The sequence below is a fragment of the Barbatula barbatula genome (genome assembly GCF_947034865.1).
Source record: "Barbatula barbatula genome assembly, chromosome: 3".
NCBI classification, from domain to species: Eukaryota; Metazoa; Chordata; class Actinopteri; order Cypriniformes; family Nemacheilidae; genus Barbatula; species Barbatula barbatula.
Window position 1 is genome coordinate 16,552,941 of NC_136764.1, and position 15,241 is coordinate 16,568,181.

Here is a 15,241-nt window from a genome sequence, read left to right on the forward strand (position 1 = left end):
TGGCCAATGATGGGAGAAAAAGAAAAAGATTTCAGTGGGAAAAAGTCGAAAAAAAAAGATCTTAAGGAGCAGAAAAGAGAGAAAAGAAGCTTATTGGTGGGAGGCCGGTATTCAGTCAGGCGGATGCCAGGCGCATGCTGGAGCACAAACCAACCTGCCAGGCAAAATGAAATTCCCATTATTTTTAATTAATCCCTAATTAAAATATATTACTCCACAGATTCCGCAAATCTCTCTTAATATGCAAATGCAGCCCAGTGAAAGATATTTACATATCATTAATTAAAGTAGTGCATTCTTTCAGTCTAACGAGCTATGGTCCAAGTCTGCCAAAGAAAACCCCAGCCTACACAGCAGTGTGAGAGAGAGAGAGAGAGAGAGAGAGAGAGAGAGAGAGAGAGAGGGGGAGAGAGGGAGAGAGAGAGAGAGAGAGAGAGAGAGGGAGAGAGGGAGAGAGGGAGAGAGAGAGGGAGAGAGGGAGAGAGGGAGAGAATGAGAGAGAGGGAGAAAAAGAAAGCGTGAGAAAGAGAGAGCAACAAGGTTCTAGCCAGAAGAATGGCAATATGGCTGTCATCTCACGAACAAATAATGGCTACACATTCCGTTGTGTCCAAAAGCCTGATGCCACAAATTTTTCTTGATAGAAAACTTTTTATATTGTTATTTTCATAACAATTTTAATGAACAGTCAAATAAGAAAAATCATGAATTCTTAAAGGCCATCCACACAGTATATGTACAAATTTTGCATCGCATCGCTGTTTCCATCCGGATGGATTCTGCATTTTGGAAGCCTAAAACCACTATTTTTGAAACCGGGTCCCAGAGTGGATGAATATGAAAATGACACACTTGCGCTTTCATGTGTACAGCCAATCTGTATGTTTTCTGATACGGTGATGTCATCAACCCCAGCATGCAAGGTTCTTCGCATGCTCTCTGATGATCTCTGTGGCAGAATTACAGTGCCACATACTACAGTCTTAAGTTAGTTTCAGTGGTTTCGTGTGTACGCAGATGTTTCTTGAGACAACGCCTTGTTTACGGAATTAAAAGGGAAACAATCATTGAGCGAAAGCTCTGGCTTCATGTGGATGTGCACTTAGTATGTGGTTGGTTACAAGGGGCAGTCGGTTCCTTATTTTACATTTTAACATTCTTTTGTTTAAATTTTCTTAAAAGTGATAATTCTATCATCATTTACAACTGTGTGACTCTTTTTTTTCTTCTCGAAAGAAGAGTTTAAGAGTTAAGAGTTATTTTGAAGAATGTTGATAACTAAGCAACGGCGGTACCCATTCACATTTATTGTAGACAATAAAACACCAATGCAAGTGAATGGGTACTAGCGTTGTTCGGTTACAGACATATTCCAATATTTTTTTTTGTGTTCTGCGGAGGAAAGAGAGCCTCAGAGTTTTGCTCTCACTATCGTTTGCACTAAAAAAAGATTTGCATATTATAAACCTGTAAAAATTATTGTACCAACCTTTATATGACATGAATCAGGTGGACCCTGGGTTTATGTTCGGCAGATATGCTGCCAAATTTGGCTCGCATGCACACACTGTAAGTTTCATTTGAGAGGGGGTACAATAAATGGAGGCGACTGGGCAGAATTCATTAAGTTGATAACCGCGGGCTCCATTACACAACTCCACAGCACTGTAATGACTTCTGAGGGTTGGGGAATGAAAAACGCAGCAAAAAGAGTAACATGTAGAAACAGAAAATGAAAGGACATCTGAGAGAAATAGGGGTTGGTTGGTGGGGTTTCCCCAAGTTTATAAGCTTCATTAATGCTAACTGTGTACAAATTGCAATAACACAAAGCGTGGTTACGAAAAAGACGGACATTAGGTTCTACAAACAAAAAAGCTTCAATAAGTGCTTTAGTTCACAGGCGTAACCTCTGCCCACCAGACGGTCATTTGACACCAACGGATTAAGTGGCTAATTGCTAAAACAGACATACCGTGCAGGGGAGGCGCTAGCGTACACTCCAGGAAAAATGATCATGACACCTACAAGACAGATTTATAGAACACTGTGTCTGTGCACTCGTTGACTTATTACAACGCTTGTGAACGTACTGTTCAGCATGAGAATAATGTACGACATTGGTGCCTATACTTCCTGTACTGTTTCAATACATCTCCACAGTTTCACATGACTGTATTACCGAAACAGCTATAGAAGAAATTTTAACATTAAGATTTTATTGTGTTATGGTGTTTAGCTTGATTCTTAAACACTGTCAGCTCAACAAACTGCTAACATGGAGCTGTGTTAAAAGAAACAGATTTAATTCCAACTTTAATATCGTGCCAGCTAAAAACGTCATTTTCTTTTAGTTGCATAGTAAACTGATTCTTTAACCGACTTGCAAGTGTGTAGAAAACTTTCCTCTCATAAAAAGAAAAAGAAATGTCTTTGTCAAAATAGTTAGATGCTGGCATTCGAAGGCTTTGAATGATCACTGATCTGTCGTGTCGTCTTCCTAATGATAATCATGATTCTTAATGGCAGGCCATTCATTTCATAAATTCTATCGGGCTTGATTGCCGAAGAAGCTTAAAATCCATCCTTCATTAATGTTAATGGGCTTTTTTAGTGGAGGCCAGTTGTGGTTAGGTCTACATGGCAGATTTCCCAGGTTTGTTACATTGATTCCCTCCACACCGAACCCTGATTGGCATAATGACCCATCAATCTCGAACAGGATCCACCCTGTTGGCTTATTTCAAACCTCCTTGGGCAATACAGCGAGTGGACGGCTGACAGCTCATGAAGTGCAGAGGCTAACACTGTTCAGGATTCATTGTATTGTATGACTGGTTATTGAAATCCCACAATAGATCATAATAGCTGCTATAAACATAAGCGTCTATGAAAAAATCTTGGTGACATCTCAGAAGAGACTCAAATCAGAAACAGCAGAAATCTACACCCCCTTACAAACTGAACAGCAATTATAAAGGACAAAGGAGCAGCTTTTAGGGGTCAAAGTGAAAATCCATTACAGCACAGATGTCAACATCCAACTTGATTCTTGGTCTTAAGAAGGTTTAATAGATTGCATGTAGGTTTTAAAAGGTTTCATTTGGGTGGTTGACAAATTTACCATACATGTGTGCTATGATGTGATATTGCTAAAATATTGTTACAGTTACTAATATTATTTGGTATTATTAAAATGTATATTTACAATATGAAATAGTTTAAGAGAGATTTATCTTTTTAGTATTTTTTTCTAAATGTTTACTATGATACCATAAGACACATTTACGGTTATTTTTGTCAACTATTTACATTTATACATTTGATGAACATTCTGTCTCCTACAGTGCATTTCAAAGGGACAGTGCTGTTCAGTTACCTACTTTCTTCAAAATATCTTCTTTTGTGTTTAGCGGAGCTGGGGCTTTAACGTGCTCTACCAGTTGATATATAGCATACACTTACCACAATGAACATAATATTAAAAAGCATCCTATAAAAATATATGAGCAGCAACGGACATTTACAAAAAAGATGCTTGCTGAGACAAACCTGAACTCTGCAATATTTCAACATTTACTCCTAATAAAACTATTCACATCGTGGAGATTGTTTCACGGATAACTGATTTAATTTGTTTTTCATTACTCCCTTTAACAAACTACAAGTAAACAAAGAAGCAAGGTGTGTCAGATAAATGTCACATTTGCAATAAAAACAATGTTCTTACACTTTATTTTCTGCATTAATGTCTTTCTAGTGGTCCTGTGACCGTGGCATTCTGGGACATTAAGCATTATAATTAGAACAACTCCTCACTCTCCAATTAACCTACACAGCAATATTTCATGAACAGCTAATAACATTCACACCCGTTACAACCCGCTAACGTAAATACATAACCTGAAGTAGCCGCATTGGACTAAAAGTACTGTTAAAAATGTACTTATCTGTTATCAGGACATCATGGTTCATTTAATACACACATAAATAAATCTGGCGGTAAAACCACAGTGTGTGTGGCACCTCGCCTCATATTTTATGCTGACACATTTAAATATAAAAAGAATGTGGTAGGGCAAGAACGGTATTAATATTTTATAAGGTGACATGTTTCCACCATTCCATTGAGGGTAATGGGAGCGCAAGTGTGTGTATGCGGTTAAGGTACTTGGTATCAGGTGGGTGGAGGGGGGGTGGTTATCTGTAAAGACACACTAAATTTGGACAGTAAGGAGTATCGCCCTGTCAGCGCGGAACACCGCACATTTGAAACGGCCCATTTAACGCCAGCACGCACCTATCCGCTGCGCTCATTTGCATACTTCAGTGCGGCTCTGATGGATGAAGATGGATGAGAGAAAATCAACCTCGCTGAAACAACTGTTATATCAAGGTTAAACTATCCACAAAGCTCTTAACCTGTGCAGCTTTATCTCCCCGCTGCCTCTGCCGATATCAATTCATCAATAGCACCTTATCGGGGAGGATTTCCGAAAGACACGTGCTATGAGGTCTGGTAATAGAGAATCAAATGAAAGCAGGTATATGCAGATATACGGAGGCGTCTGCTTGCGATGCTGTCGGGGGATAACAGAGAGGAGAATACTGGAATGAGTAACTTGTACCTGTGTGTCTGATGCACACCTATGCAAAGATTAATGAATTAGACAAGTATGGGGAAAAACTTAAAGCAACGTTGTTTTAATTTTGGATCTTAATATTTATAATAAAAAGTTATTTTAAGCATTTTTGCTATGGTGTCATAATTAATATTGAGAACATTTTCACAGGTTTACCTACATTTTAAATTGTGACAACCAAATTTGCACAAACTAGGCAGTGGTGCCAACAGTGTATGTAGGTGTCCGAAAAGACAGTAAAATAATAAAATATCTACAATAATGTAAATTATGTTTCTGAAGCTGTCCTACAGTATTATTCACCATGTGTGTCAAAATCTTTTAAATTGGATGTGCATGCTGGTTGCTTTCCCATTCTTTCATGGCAGCGCCCGGAACCTCAGCCTTCAAAAAGACAGCCAGAATGGTAAAGTACACAATGTCACCAGCTGGTGTGACGACACGAGCCTATCGAGGAGAGCCATCCATTCGATAAGGACTCGATGGTGGAGGTTTAGCTTCAGGTCGAGGTAAACTCTACAGCACATGCCTTGACATCTCACTGTTCCTTTTTCTGGCAGGAGGCTTGAAATGTAATATATCACTGGAACAGCCTTCTTCCTCCCCAGCTCCCCAAACGCACACAGTGCACCTGCCACCCATGTTCCGCCTGTGCTCTTAGCAACGGAAGACCTAGTCAAGAACTGCTAAAAGTGGTTATGTAGGACAGCAGAGCACAATGCTGATTATGCACAAGGCAAAAAAGGAAAATGACAGTCATTAATAGGATTCCAGGAGTTAACTGTCCATAACTAACACTGCCGAAGGCGAGCTGGAAGACAGGAGGAATAGGAAGTGTGTGTGTGTGTGTGGGGGGGGGGGGGGGGTATAAAGGAGAGGCTAGCACACACTGTACAAACAGTTTTCAGTTTAGAAACGAACTACAATAGCAAACACGCAATTAGCTAAAAGATGCAAGACCTGCGTCCTCAAGGTCAACCACTATTGAATATTTAGCGCTCAGCCTGGAGGAAATTATTACCACCCACCTAATTACAGAAGATGACTGTATAATGCAATTTCATCAAAAATGCACCGTATCGACCTAGGGTAAATTCCTTCCTTATCTAACATGCTTTTGCAAGGGGAAGCCCACTAAGTTATCGCTAGACCTTGAATTCCTTGCAACATTAGGGGTTTCTGCATTTCCCCTCGATTAAGCTTCCGTCAGCGTTGAGGGCAGAGTGTGTCATGGTTCTTCAGTGCAAGTGTGTGGTGTTGCCAGGTGGCCATGGCGAGCACTGACCCCTGCAAAAGCTCCTGCTCCTCACCCCGCTGTGCTAAAAGCTACCTACGCGTCCGCCTGCGACCATGTTGGGAGATGATCCAAGTCCACCTCTTCGCACTCCCCCTGCATGCTCTGCTCCTCCGCAGCCAGGCATGCATTCGGCCGTGTTTGATCACGCATGCGCATTTGCTGCGATAACGCAGGGCTGAAAAGCTGAAGTGTATAATTTTGTCTGTGTTCAAAAACTTTCTTCTATATTACCAGAACAACACTTAATACATGGTGTTAACTCAACATTGATGTTTGAAAGTGGGTAGGCACAGCATAATATTATATAACATAAATAAAACATGTAAAAATGAAAATGAAAAGATTCAGAAACTATTATCAGAAAGTCTCAGTCACTGTTCTTGATTTGCCCACAAAATTCGAATCTTATACGCTTACACCTAAAACCACTTCAATGCCATAAAGTTTTGCCAATCATATGCAGACACCACACGATGAGCGTGCTGGCTTAATTCATCATTCCTCTCCCTCAATCTCACATAGAGAAAATATGTGTACTCGTGTATGTGTTCACCAAGGGGGTTACGCAGGCTCATAGCCAGCCCTTTTGTTTCTCACGGCAGCGCCAGCTTCATTAGCATAAATTAGAATATTTCACGGCAAGAGAGGGACTCATCGCTATGCGTTACCTTCACATAACGACACACGTCCTCCCGTATCCCCCCGACACAGTCTCCCTCGCCCACTGTAACATCTAACCCCCCGCTGATTAAAGAGAGTGGAGGGGATCTTTAGCACAGCCACACCATGCCAATAGCATTACATTAATCTGCATTAGAAGCATTCATTGCATGCTAAAGCGCTCAGGCAACATGCCTCTTCCCCAGTAGACTCTCTATATCACACCATTTGGAGTAAGTATATGGAATGAATATGAAAAGGCTCTTCCCTGTTGAAACATCGCCTCGAGTACTAAAACACGGCTGAGGCAACACTTAAATTGTTTGGTGAAACCTAGCAAAGGTAGAAGATATCAGTGTGATTTTATTAGTCTAATACCTACAACATGTGAAATAAAAACTAAAATTTAATTTTGGGGGGGGGGTTTGAAAAAGCTAAAGAGCATGTGTAAGGTCTCACACTGTAGCTGTGGTGTGTGGGTCCACAGTTCTTTGCCGTTTTCCTGAACACAATGCCAAATAAATGTTGATCAGCGTTGATTCCGTCAAATGAGCATGTGTCGACTGACAGTGTTCCTAAACTGCAGCGAAAGCCGGCCATTAATCTTGGTCTGGTTTAAGTAGCATATATTAATTTGTGTCATTTTTACTAAGTCGAGTCAGGAAGGGGCGCTCGCCAGTCCGTGTTTGACTGCTCTCAGCAGCGGGGGGAAAGTGGGTGGGGGGGATGATGGCTAGGGGGAATATGAAGGGGGGTCTTTTATGTATTGCGCGGCTGCCACTGCTGTCGACGAAATCAAACAGCGGGACGCGGGACAACGGCAATTCGAGGCCTTTGAATTAAACTAAATGAACTCCCGGGGTGTTGGTATGGCAACCATAGCTGGAAACGGCCCCGCCTTTTACACTTAAGGCACGTAAGGAAATGAATGAATTGAAATGTGTTTGTAACAATGAGGATTTTGACTGGGTGGAAATGGCAGATAGAGCTCTAATGCTGTTATATGGATCACAGCCATTGACTGCAACGCTGAGGGGCTGAGACTGACTCCACAGAGACAATAACAGCATCTGCAGAGCCTTTTACTGTAATTCATATTTTTACATTGGGCTACAAACTGCACCGCAGACTAATATCAGACCGAAAAAGCTCCATCGCATTTGCAAGCAAATTTCCCCTCCAAAGCAATTTTTAATCCAATAAGTGAGTAGATGTTTTCGCTGTAATGGCTCAGAATATGATATCTGTCAAACAACTATGAACAAAGCTCAGTTTGCAGAATGGCTGGTACTGATGCGGCAGATATCCACAGTGGACTGTGCTGTGGTGTCTTCATGCGCTTTAGATGCATTGAAATCATTTCTAAAAGGAAATGACCATTTCTATCACTGTCCCTTGTTATAAAACAAAGAATGACGAACAATAAATGTAACTAGAATATGATGTGACATCTGCTTTACTTCATCTGAAAACGTTTTCAAACAGGATTTTGATCATTGTTTTATAATTACTTTACATGCAGCTTGAAATTTTAAGCTCTTGAAAAATTGAACAAAAAAATGCACAAATTCTGTACTTTGTATCAAGCCCCCTACACAAACTCTCTTAGAGTGTAAAAAGGCTGACAAAAACATAACATTATTTCTTGTGGTAAACATAGTATTTAGTTTTCCACAAACATGAATCCTCCGAATGATTAATTTCATGTGTTGTGATGCCCTTCACACAGTCACAACCACAAACATACAGTGAGGGGGTGTTTTGGTCCTAAAGCAATGTGCATCTTAAACATCATATTGGTCAGCTGCCCAAAGTGTCTTTTTTCGATCCGACTAAACACAGTATAGCAACCGTAACCTTTGCCACATCAATAACAACTCCATAAAGTTAGGGTTTTGCATCTTTCATTGACCGTCCGCAAGAGGAAAACGCCTCCGACGCGAAAACCACTCCTTCGCTATTCACACGGGCAACCTGTTATCAGAGCTAATTAGAGACTCCCACCTCCGTTATACATTTCTGTAATTAGGCTCTTAAAACATGATTAACATGTCTCAATTACGCCAGTCATCATTTGCATAATTTATAAGGAGCTCTAATTGCGAGTGAGTTTAGACTTGAAGCCGGGTAATAACAGAAACACACAGGAAACATTATGCTGCTACTGAGGCATGTCCGTTCCAACGGCCCCAAGTATGATTAGCAATCACGTTCCAAATAAAACAGGAGGAGAGACTCCCCTCGTGTAGCCGTAGCAAACGCAATATTTCTCCGCAATCCACCACGACAGTCGTTAGATATCCTGCCAGCTTACAAATCATGCAGCACGCAAACAACGAATGATTTAAGAAATGAAGCCCAAACTTTATTAAGCGCCACGTTGCAAACACTACAATAACACTGACAAAAGGTGAGAGAATGTTGTACGAAAAAACATTTGAATATTACAGTACTCCAAAAATAAACATAGTATTCAAATACGCTTACAAAACAAACATGAGTTTTATATTGTTTAATATATGAAAGAAAGAGATGTAAGAATTCTGCAGCTGAAGCTTGTTAGACATAATTAATCACAAGGATGAAATACATATCAAATGAGGCTTTATCACTCATTTGGCTGTGTGTACAACGTGCCAGGTTAAGGCTAAAATACACTACAAGACTTTTACTCAGATTTGCAGTCAGGACTTGTAGCAGAAAGTCTGCAGTTTTGATAATTAAGTGTGTTTCGGTCTGAAACTTTCAAAATGTCTGCAAGTGTATGATGTCTAATTTAAAGTTTTTTAGTGTATTCCAGCCATTATTAGATGATAGCGGTGTATCAAAGGGCTCCCACGCTTACCAAAATGTATAGTTTGCTGAAAGCTACCATAAATGCTTAGCCAAAACGGCAGAAACAAATTGTCTCTGTTTTGCATTTACCACCGACCTATGATTTAACATACAGCAAGTTCATGCCAAGGTTAAATTTAGCTTTAAAATTAAGTTTATTTTTTTAAGCTCTCTTTACCAGAGGGCAAATGTACATCCATGTGAAACCGGCCTGATGAAGGTCCCAAGGGTAAAGCGGAGCACAGGTCTGCAACCTGATACCCACAAACCTCAAACTTTCCATACACATCCATTTATAAGTGCCAGTTCACTGAATTCACACATGCACGCAGAGGACTCAGATTTCCAATAGCACAGACTACATATAAATACACAAAAACTTTAAATAATCTGAAAATCGCGCGAAGCTAAAGCAATCTTGTTTGAAAGCCCCCACCCCAGCATTGCATGCTGTTCTGTGAGCTGCCGTACAGCACCATGCTTGTTTATACTCGCCGGCTTGTGCCGTGTAAGCTCGGTCAGGGCCTGTGTAAAAATACACGATGAGGTCAGAAGTTCAGGTCTGCTCTGTCCGCTGCTGGCACACCATACTGCCCCGCTTGTCAGCTGCTTGCCAGAGGCCGGCTCATCACCACGCCGTCCTCCCGAAAGGCTGTCAACACGCTGACGCCACTAACACACAACACGTGGTCCCTACGCCGGGCAACTCACAATCGCGTCAATCTCTGCGAGATGGCCATAGGTTACACAGAATTACAAGAGCGTTTCACCCATTTAAAACACATATGGAGATAAAATATATATGCGTTGTGAAAATGTATTGTTCCTGTCGATGGAAGCATGCTGTGTTAGTATAGGAATTATGAGTTGCTATTAAAACAGTAGGTTGAGGTGACTCGCTAGCTGATCCAAACATTTCCAAAGTAAGGTGAAAGATTTTTTTAAAAGCCTAAAGACACCGTTTTATTGACACTTGTTTTCAGTCGGTTAAATGACCTCCATAGTCTGTTATGAAAGTGAAGACACCACCACAGCACGCTATGCCATTTCAACAAAACAGACCTGCTACGGATTTAATAACCTCGCTTTTCTGTAATTCACCTGGGACTCTGCGGCTGCGACAACGTAAAACCGTACAAGAGGCTGACTTTTATTAAAAAAAGGAAAACATTTAAAAGGGCCTGATAAAAATGGTGGCTGCTCTCGTTTCGGGCGCACTGCACTCAGCACATTTGCAGTAAATGTCACGACGGAGGTTTCAAGCCATTTTCTCAGTGGCAGTGGTGGATTTTTAGTGGTGTCTGTCTGCGCAGTGTGAAATTACACCCTCACATTAGGACGACGCGTAAGCGAACTGAGGTAAAGCTCACCGCAAATTCTGTAGGAGAGAGGGAATACAAGGACCTTTCAAATCAAACTAAGGGTCAAGGGTGTATATTAAGTGTTTGCTAAACTAAACAGCCTACAGCAGTAAAACATCATCATAAATCTATCACAAGTAAAAGTAACATTCCACCAGAATCATACCTAATGCCTTGTCACTCTTTTATCTATTTTTGTAGTTATTTTTTATTTTATTAGGCACGACCAGGGTACTATCAATAGCATAAAAAGGCTACAAAAGCAACTTTTTCTGTGAAAGTTGGGAGCTTCAGAACTCAATTCCCAGGCCAGGGCTCTGAAATCTACCAAAATAGCCTACAATAACTGGCAACAGGCTGTGCCTGAATGTTTGACGCTTTAAATAAAATATATTTATAGCAAAAAATATCGCATGGGTTTGCTCTCCTGTTTCACTTCACACACAAAAAAGTATTTTTTTGTCAAACGGCCTCACAAAGACAGAAATGATCTAATGCTCATTTTTAAAACAGACACTGATCGAATTAAATTAAAACAAATTTCAACACTTCTAATGAACTCCTGAGAGAAAAATAAAGCATGGCAGAACCAAGAACCCCCCCCATACACGAACACTCACAACAAAAACAACACCTGGGTTGCGTTCAAGTACAAACAAAAGCTCAACATGAGGTGTTGGGGGGCATCTAGCATTGTTCACTGATGTATGCTGAGGATAACACAAGAAAAAACAAAGACATCCCCACAAACAAACAACTAATTTACACACGGGAGAATGACATCAAAATATGCCCCTACAACTGTAATAAAAGCCTGTCAGGGTACGGTACTTGCTATGCTTTCACCTCTAATAGTGTGTTTGCAATGCCCTGCGCCTATCAGGGTTCTTCAATCCAGTCAAAAGCCCTGCAGGTTCCTGGTTGCCAGGAACTGCGGGAAGAGAAGGAGCAAAAGCCAGGAAGAGGTCCAAGTCACTTTGTTCTTCATCTTGGAAACGAACTCTGAATGAACCTAGGGTGACGCCAGGCAGTTCAAAAGAGCCAGGCATAACTCTTTTCCTCCTTGGAGAACCTTACTAAACAACGAAAGAGAAAAAAAGAGAGGCAGAGCGATTCTAGTGCCATGAGGCCCCTCTGATCGCTGACATGGTGGCCCTTCTAAGCCCTCTTCATACGGTCAGGATTTTACTGAAAGGATTGGACAGCTCTCACCGCAGAGCCGTTCATACAGCGTGGAACAGAGCCAACTTCGGCTTCCAAGTAATCAAATCTTTATAAATGACACTATGAGATTAATTAGTAGAACGATACTGTGGTGTTTTTCTTTCACTTTGTCATTTGCTATTGTTTTTCATTTTACCAAACTTTCCCAAAAGCCTTTACTCTGGTACGATCGCATAATCAAAACAGCATGTTAATTTTGCCTTAATGCATAGTAGTTCTGGTGGACTTTCAAATTTGTTCTCAAATTGCCTTAGTACACAAAAACTTCAAGACATATCCAAAACCAACTTTGCTTCTGCAGCTAGGAAGACAGCACTGCTAAAAAAATGTTGTAGCAACGAGTGGAGTTTATAAAACTCATATGGGCATTTATCAAAACCATGAGGCTGAATATTTAAGATGTTGGCATGAGGAAAAACTAAGCAGCTAAATCGCAAGACAATGAACAAAACATGTATGTATTTCAAACTAAAGCCACTGGTATTTTCATAATCTAAAGGCTATAAAAGTTATAACTGAAAGTAAAATAACTAAGATAAAAAGTCACATCTGTACTGTTCAGTACAAGGTTTAATTTACAATACTCTGCAATGCCCAATGCTGTGTTAAGCAATACACTAATGCACAGCTGCACAAATTATGACCCCATCACACATAATAATCATAGCTTTCTATACGAGGTATTTAAATGTTCTGTCTAAATTACAGAATATTTGAATTGCATACATTTTACTGTTATTATCGTAATATCACATATTTTCAAATGTTGACACAATGCATTTTTTACTCCAATTGTAAATTCTCCCATCCAAATTGATAAGACACACAATAAATCATTGTATTAAAGAGCTCTCTGCTCCATATTTCAATATTCGGTTAAATGTGATAACTGGATTTAAACACAGCAGAGCATACGTACACGGTTTCAAGTTTTGTCTTTCACTCTTTACATATTTAGACATATTAGAAAAACCCACCTGTTTTTTCTTTTATTTCACAAAGGACATTGAAAAGAGCCGGCTTCATTCTGTGACAATTCAGTGCATGTTTCCTAAAAATACAGACAGAAAATACATAGCAACTTGTCAAAATGCATGACCTGTCAAAACTGTCAAAATACAGACATTAGGCTTAGAAAAATATCTGCTGTGTGTGTGATGCAGGCATCCTTTTGAGCATTTTACAAACTGTAAGTAATGGAAGACATCTGACAAATGGCTATATATTGTGCAACAATTTGTGGATGCATGTGTAAAATAAAAATAAGGTCAAGCATTCAATCTGCATCATGATTTGCAGCATAAAATCTGATTGCAAAGTGAAATTACTTTGGACTTCACTTTACGCTTAAGATGGTGTGTCTTCATTTAAAAGAGGCTAAAATATATTGCTAATATTAAATACTACTAGCAAACAACATTTCAGTTCAGAAGTACTTCAAGTCACTGGGCAATTATTGGACAAGGCTTTTTAGTACAATTTTTTTCTGATTTAAAGGTACCAGGCAATTTCAAAACTAAATGTATTCCTGAAAATGACTTTTTACATGAATTGGCATGCACTCGTTTTATCACATTAAAACACCTGTATTCAGCTGTTGGCTTGTCATCTAAACGGACAATAAACAATTATCTTATTAACTCGTGTGTTAAATCTTAAATTTTATGAAATGTAATCAGGTTTATTCCAAAATAATCCTTAAGCCTAAAGCCACATTTTATAAAATACTTGGACTTTCTAACACCTGAGATAAATTTTTAAGCAAGCAATCTGGCTAACATTTATTTTCTTGCTTAGATCTTAGGTGCTTGCGGTCCAATAAATAAACTGGATCCACCCGCAACATGTAGTAAGTCTATGTGGCACTGAATCAATGCGTTTTCTCATTTGTATCCTGCGAGATCCAAAGCAATTGGAAATCGAGAGGGTGCATCTAGGAAGTAGACAGTCAAGATTGTGCACAGAGGTGCTTCAAAGTGACTGTAAATGCAAAATACGGTGTTGCATTTTTAAACCGAAATAAAAGTTTCGAAGAAGACGTCAAATGAAAGTTTGCGATATACTACGATTCAAGCGGCGTGTAAAAATAAACGCCAGCGGACTTGTTAAATGCACAGTACTGTTAAGTTCATCATAAAAATATATATATCGCGCATAAATTCTTAAACACATACCTCGCCTGTGCTTCGTCCAGACTTTGGTCGGTTATGGTCATGATTTGTTGTAATATGTCTCCAATGTCCTGTTTTCTTCCATCGGCGTCTCCTCCTGTGCCATCCTGCATATGCTGCGCCAGGCCAGGGTGTCCGGCCATGCCCACCCCGTGAGAGGAGTGCATCAACCGGGGCTGATCATCCATCCTTGCCGTTGTTCTCTAGACTCAGGAGACTTTTGTCTCTGCTTGCCTAACGGAAGGAATATCTCAGAAAATTCCTTCAGAAACCCCTTGAACTCTCTCCGTCACTCCCCCTTTTCTTTCTTGATTTCTGGAGCTCGCTTACAACATGGAGAGGGAGAGGGGAGAAAAGGCAAAGCTCCCTCTCACAGCTGGTTTGGGTGAAATCTGATCTGGAGAGCTGCTTTAGGATCAAACCACTCCTGCCACCAAAGCAAAGACAACAGAAAGCAACTTTGTATATAATGTCTCTAATCCCGCGTAATCTGCTACTCTGACGCGTAACTCCTGGTTTCCTTTGACAGCTTGCGACTGAAACGGGTTTGAGACGCGCTTTGAAGGCGTTAAACGTGGGGAGAGAAGTGCTTTTGTTTCGCACAGGTCTGCTGGCAACACTGACACATAACGAGAGACGCCGCCCACCAACACTGACACATACAGCGCAACACGCCCACCGACGATGAAACAAGCGGATAGGGTTCCGCCCGGTCGCCGCCGATTGGGGGAGAACGTGTTCTTGGTCCCGCCCTGCTTCTTTTACGACACGTCAATCATATTTCCGAGGGAGGTGGGTCGCCGTAATAAGCTTTAAGATGTGGCGTTAGCGCCGGGACTGGACAGGGTGGTAACACGGTGATGGATAGGGGTTGAACATGAAAATAAATAATGGTGCGCGATGGCGAAGCATTGGGCTTTGCCTTTTTTTTTAACGAACCAGAACGGGACATCCATTTTATCTCACTCTGTCAATGAATAAATTCATTAAAGATTAACATAAATTCATTTTCATTCGTCCTAAATCATTTATGTGTCTGACTGGGCTTTT

At 40.5% G+C, this 15,241-nt stretch overlaps 1 protein-coding gene across 2 annotated transcripts in view; it reads right to left on the minus strand.

The window, feature by feature from the left end:
* The window catches only part of pbx1a (pre-B-cell leukemia homeobox 1a), a 52,046-nt gene extending 37,207 nt beyond the window's left edge, over positions 1–14,839 (minus strand). For both annotated transcript variants that reach the window (XM_079451367.1, XM_079451368.1), the window contains exons 1-2: positions 14,195–14,839; positions 12,998–13,071 (exon numbers count right to left, since the gene is read on the minus strand). In XM_079451367.1, the coding sequence (XP_079307493.1) occupies positions 12,998–13,071; positions 14,195–14,379 (259 nt within the window). In that variant the 5' untranslated portion in view covers positions 14,380–14,839. The remainder of the gene's footprint in view (positions 1–12,997; positions 13,072–14,194) is intronic.
* Positions 14,840–15,241: the final 402 nt, after the last annotated feature.